We start from the raw sequence: 6,464 nt of genomic DNA on the forward strand, positions 1-6,464 counted from the left end.
TTCTCTTTCCAAAAATTGTTAGGAAACATTACACAAATAACTAATAACACAGCACACATTTTAAATTCTGCTTTAGTTTTAATGAGACTCTGTAATGATGGGGTTCATTTATACAGTCATAGGGTTTCGGCATCGTCAATAACACACACACACACACAGACACACACACACTGTTATCCGTGGGTACACAAGGTCAGGACCATCCATCACAGTTCACGTGGCATTTTCTCCAGTGTCAGGTGTGAAGCTCCGCCCTCTGGCCCATCACCACCCAGACATCTGATGTCAAAAAACAGGGACGTAAACGGGGAGGGACACACATACACACACACACACATAAAAATGAGGTGAAAACGTGTAAGTGGAGGAGCAGCAGCAACAGAGGAGGTCAATAAATCAAGTCAAGGCCGAGTGTCTGAGGCGTGAGAGAAAGAGGGGAAAGTGTTATAGCATCACACGCCTCACTTTTAGTGCGTGCGTGCGTGTGCGTGTGTGTGTGTGTGTGTGGAGCGACTCATTTGCATGTTGTCGCCCAAGGACACGAGTGACGCTAACGGACCGTGTGTTGTTGTCTCTCTGATGGCAGACGCACACACGTGTGTGCTCGTACACAAACGCACAACTTTGGACGCTAAACTTCTAAGTTTAAATTTAACCTGAAGCCAACCAATAATTTTACAGACTCAAATAAGTGGACATGAGAGCTACTGTATACTGCTGGGAAAAAATTGCATTGATTTTACGACGATTGTGCGTCAAATTGTTGCAGTAAATCCATAAAAAAAGAGTTGGTTACAGACTGTGTTTATGATGAAAACATCAGTTATAGGAGGATTAAATGCACCTATAGTTGTTTACTAATGGAGGAAACTGGGTTCTATGGATGGAAATGATAAAAACTATAGAAATAAAACTAAATCAGTGTTTTCAACCTTGGGGTTGGGACCCTCTCCTAACACCTTTCCTTAACCCTGTGGACATCATCCAGGGGGTTAAGGAAATGTGGGTAGGAAAGGAGATAGGATGGGATATTCGGACGCAGCTCGGGATTTGTTCTGGCTAGGGTCTGAGAGAGTACTAAAGCCCCGCCTCCTGACCAATCAGATCTCTTATAAAACGAGCTGTCCAATCAAAGGAGGATCATTGTGAACACGTCTCTGAGGATCTGATATGACGCTGACAGGAGAGAGAATATTGATCCTTCATGAGTCAGCTGATCAAACCTGTGTGCGTCGGACGCGTTAATTAATTAAATAATTCATGTGTTCTGGCATAAAACAAAGAGCCTCAGATAATATAAATATGAATATATTCCACCTTATGATGTAGATCTGTATGAACGCAGCATCAGAGACGCAGACGAGGTGAAAGTGATCAGTGTCTGTTTATAATCTCACTACTTTAATCATTAACACTCATTAGTTCTTGCATTATTTACTTTCTTATTTTACTGCAGCAACAGTGTTGTTTTTGGTCTGAATTATGGATTTTAATTCTTCATATTTAATTTAATTGTGACGTAATTTGCTCTCCAGTTTCTCTGTGATTGTCTGATTGGTCTGACTCTGCTAACTCCGCCCCCTGTCACTAGAGAGCGCACGTAGCCAAGCTGAAATTAACTTAGCGAGTTGACGTCGTCCGTCGATCCAGGATATAATTATCTAGCTTTGTAGGTCAGGGCCCAACAGGTGTTAATCAAATAATAAACTCACCATAATATGAAATCTGAAATAAAAAGTGTTGTGGGGGAGGGGGGAGTACATTAGCACAACAACGCTTTGTTTTCCACACAGGTGTGTGCTCTCCTGATCCAGACGACTTGTTTTTCTCGCTGCGTCTCTACAAACAACAGACTGAGTCTACGGAGCGTCCGCTTTGTCCGCCATGTTGGAAACACTGCAGCGTCTGAGCTGCTACGGGAAGCAGGAGGTTCAATGTCATCCTGCTGCGACGCTCCTTTAAAACTTTTAACTTGATTTTATTTCCTGAACTTTTGAATTTTGAGACAAAAAAATGATATTGGTGAACTCAAACTGCTCCTCATATATGACAATAAAGTAAAATCTATTTTGTTCTAGATTCAGTAATCTTAGTTTTTGTACTAATGGAGTAAACGGGATTACTGAATCATTCGTTCATTTGTTTTTCATTATGTAACAAAAACATGAAAAACTAAAAAAACACTTTGTTTCCAAAACCAAAATGACAAAACAGAAAACAAACACCTTTATCCATTTTCTCCATTACCAATTTCTCAAAGTACGTGACCCAGAAGTGTACTCTCATCTGACGCTAACGGCTATGCTAACGGCTATGCTAACGGCTATGCTAACGGCAGTTCAGCATGATAAGATCGCTGCATCAGAAACGTGTCCTTTTCACTTTAGCTGGTGTTGAACACAGAACCTCCTCACAGACATTATGGAGGATGTAGAGACTCCTAAGTGTTGTAGAACTAAAGATATCTCAGAATATGTAACGCTTCACTTCCTGGAGAAAACAAATAAAGGTGTTCGTTTTTCGTTTTCTGTACCGAAGCAAAAGTTTTCCATTTTTTCATTTTGGTTTTGGAAACAAATATCAAATAATGAGTGTTTTTTTAATTTTTCATGTTTTGTTACACAATGAAAAACGAATGAACGAATGATTTTACTATAAACCAGTTGGTTCTCAAACGTTTTTGGCTCTCGTCCCCATTTCTCTTATTTCTGAATCCAAGTCCCCACTTTTATCAGACTACCACATTTTACTCATAATTCTATGAAAAAACATCTATAGATCATAATGATGGAAAGAATGAGTGATTACACTCATTAAAAATAATCTCATTTTGTAAATAAGTGAATGAAACAGTATTAAGTGCTTCTTCAATAGATTCATTTCTATAGTTTTTATCATTTCCGTTCATTTCCACCAAGACTGACTTTTGTTTTTTCAGTTTATGTTATAATCAACATCATTTATATCGTCTTTTTGTGTATTTTGTTGTTTGTCTATTTTTTTTCTCCATTATTCATTATATTTTTATTTTCTGTGTTTTTGTGTGTTGATGTTTAAATTATCATTGTGTGTGATTATTATGTCGTTTTGTACGATTCTGTTATTTTTGTGTATTTTGTTGTGATCTTGTGTATTTTTCTCTCTTAGTGTGTGTGTTTTTTGTTGTTTGTTCTTTTGTATATTTTTCTTTTATTTTGTGTGTTTTTAATGTCATTTTGTGAGTTGCTGGTAATATTTAGTATTATCATTTTTAATTAGAAATAAACATTATAAAACCCCATATTTTCCATGATTTCATTTGCCATCGCGTACCCACATTTGAGACACACACACACATTTTTATCATGGAAATCAGATCATAAACTTACACTAAGTGGGAACACAAAGTTTGGTGTGTGTGTGTGTGTGTGTGTGTGTGTGTGTGTGTGTGTGTGTGTGTGTGTGTGTGTGTGTGTGTGTGTGTGTGTGTGTGTGTGTGTGTGTGTGTGTGTGTGTGTGTGTGTGTGTGTGTGTGTGTGTGTGTGTGTGTGTGTGTGTGTGTGTGGTGTGTGGTCATTGTCTGCTGTTTTTCTCTAACCTGTGAAAGAGGAAATGAACAAGTCAAACATTAAGAGGTCAGATTGTATAATTAATCAGAGCGTATGAATGTTTCATCCTCGCAGCACGTGCACGCTCGCATACAACACGTGCACCTTTTAGCAGGAGTCACACACACACGTTGAGCCTCCAGCTTGGTTTTTGTACCACGGACAATTTAACATCAATCTGATATTTCCAGTGATTAATAACAGAGACGGGGTGAGCTCAGTTTTCTCCTCCAAAAGACACAATTAAGGGTTTTTGTCCATGAAAACAAAGATAAAATCATTTTATTCTGCTAATGCTGACTTTCTTTGGACCTGGAACGCTGTAAAAACGAATAAAGGAAGAACATGATTCATTTTCCTTTGAACACGAGATAATTAGTGATATTTTCTCACTTAATACGACTTAAAATCCTTATTTACTGCAGTAAAAATAAATGTGCATCTCTGAAAGTATGAGGATCAATTCGTATTCAGCGTTTGTCGATAACGTTCAACACTATTGAGTTGACTCTAAATGTTGCGGTTACTAAACGATCACTATTTCATTTAACGTGCAGCAAAACATGCACATCCAACTTTGTGGAATAATTATTGATTGGAAAATGTCTTATAATCATGCACAACACTGATTACACAACTATCTGTAATTATGAGTCTACGATAGACTATATATTTATATTTGTTACAGCTTGCTGAGGCGGATAAAAATCTCTCTCTCATGGTTCTCAACCTTTTCTACATAAAGTCAGTAAAATGATGGTCTATTGTTCTATGAATCTGTGATAACCACATTTATTTATTCATCTGAATAATATCCACTGGTATCCAGGAATGTTTATTATTATTAATATAGTCATCTTAAAGATGGAAATCATTGTTTTAATCTGAAATAAAATGGGTTCAAAGTGACCAGAAAAGGTGGTGAAATGGGATTTTAAAAACCACAGAAATTGGTTAAAAGTGGACAAAAACAGACAGAAAAAGTGGTAAAAATGATTCAAAGTGTAGAAATGGGAGGTAATGTAATTTTAAAAGGAGGAACAATTAGTTTAAATTGGCAAATAATGGGCATGACAAATGGTGAATGTGGTTAAATTGGTAAATATAAGCATGAAATATGGTGAAAAGAGGTTAAACGTGACAATAATTATAATTGTGATCACGATTTTGTTTTTCAATATTAAATTAACCTGATTGTTGGCAATATTTACACCTATAATAGGTTCTCGGTACTCTGTAATAGTGTATTTATTCAGTTATCCTTTGGTACATTTTGAATTATTGGGTTTTTTTTTTAGATAATATTTTTATTGCAATTCCCTTTTAAAGCTTAATTTTGCACTGTAAACTATATTGTTTGTTTAAAAGTAGTGCAATAAAAACTAGGGATGTAACGATTAATCGTAAGGCAGTTAAAAATCGATTCATAGGTATCACGGTTAACATCGACGCTCTGAAAATTGAACCGCAGTACTTTTTTTAAACAGCAGAGGGCGCTATATATTATCCTTCTCTTGTCCAAATGCTGAGGCGGCGGGCGAAATCTGCTACTACTTTATTTCTGGCCGCCTTCTACTCTTAAACATGTTCATAAATGATTCTTTACCCCTTTAGCACTGAAAGAATATCTGTAATATTACGTGAATATCTGTAAAAGTCACGTTTTTCTATTAGCTCTGTCTGCTCTGGGTTACCAGCGCCCTCTGCTGTTCCAAACAAATATCTGACGTAAATACAATACAATGACTGTTTTTTTTTTTTTAAAGTCCAATTGTTAAGGCACAAAATACATTTTCAGTTGCACTTTTAAAAAGAAAAGGAACTATTATGCAGTTTTGCATTGTTTACTATAGAACCAGAATTTAAATGAATAGGCTTCTTCTTCATTTGTATTATTCCTTTATTTAGTTCAAGATTTATTTTTAGTTAAATTGCATTGTTTTGAATAGTTTATCAAGGGATTCTTTTGACAATTAAAAATAAAAGGAAAATAATACAGTATTTTCTACTTCTTTTTCCCCCGAAAAAATAAAGGAATATTTGTCTAGAGTCCCATTTTGTAAAATAAATTGTGAGAGAATCGTATCGTGAACCCAGCATGGTGAATCGTATCGTGAGTTGAGTGAATCGTTACATCCCTAGTAAACTATATTGTTTGTTTAAAAGTAGTGCAATAAAAACACAGATTTTCCCCTAATATGATAAATAATTGTGATTATAATCATGTAGCCCTAGAGTAATGTAGCGAAACTCATCTCCACAAATCATTCTTTTCACTTTTGTTTCAAAAAACAACAAACTGATCCATTTCCATCATCTTCTGTTACACAGCAGCGCTGAAACCCTTTCTTTCTCCTACACCTCATTTTTTTTTTTTTAGAAAGAAAAAATTTAAATCAACCAAATTTTCTTGACTCACATTTATACAAATTTAGTTTTTGCATTTTAAAATTGAAAACAAATAAGCATAATTTTTGACTCTCCTTTTCTGCACTGACAGCTATTATACCATCACTAATTAGTCTTTTCATTACAAGCAGAACAAGGTTCTATCACTGCTACATTTGAAAGGGATCTTTGTGTGTTTTTGTTTCCTCTATATGAATAAACACAATAAAAGCCTGTCCCATGGTACAGTGGATAAAATCATCACATTATGTAACAGATGCCAAACTGACCAACTCAGCCATTTTCCTCCTAACGAGCTCATCGCACTCACTGCGTTTAGTTTAAAACTAACTTCATTTCACTTCTTTGTGTTGGTTTTTAAATCACATCGATTATAGTAAGTGTATAAAGTTTGGTGAACCACTTTCAAAGACAATGAATGCTAAACATCCTTCTACTGTTCATTATTATTATAATCAAAGATAAAGG

At 35.7% G+C, this 6,464-nt stretch overlaps 1 protein-coding gene across 1 annotated transcript in view; it reads right to left on the reverse strand.

Moving 5' to 3' along the window:
- Positions 1-235: 235 nt before the first annotated feature.
- The window catches only part of LOC114458095 (scavenger receptor class A member 5-like), a 59,175-nt gene continuing 52,946 nt past the window's right edge, over positions 236-6,464 (reverse strand). The window contains exon 11 of the mRNA XM_028440347.1: positions 236-279. Within this exon, the coding sequence (XP_028296148.1) occupies positions 236-279 (44 nt within the window). The remainder of the gene's footprint in view (positions 280-6,464) is intronic.

Source organism: Gouania willdenowi, chromosome 24 (genome assembly GCF_900634775.1).
Source record: "Gouania willdenowi chromosome 24, fGouWil2.1, whole genome shotgun sequence".
Lineage (NCBI taxonomy): Eukaryota > Metazoa > Chordata > Actinopteri > Blenniiformes > Gobiesocidae > Gouania > Gouania willdenowi.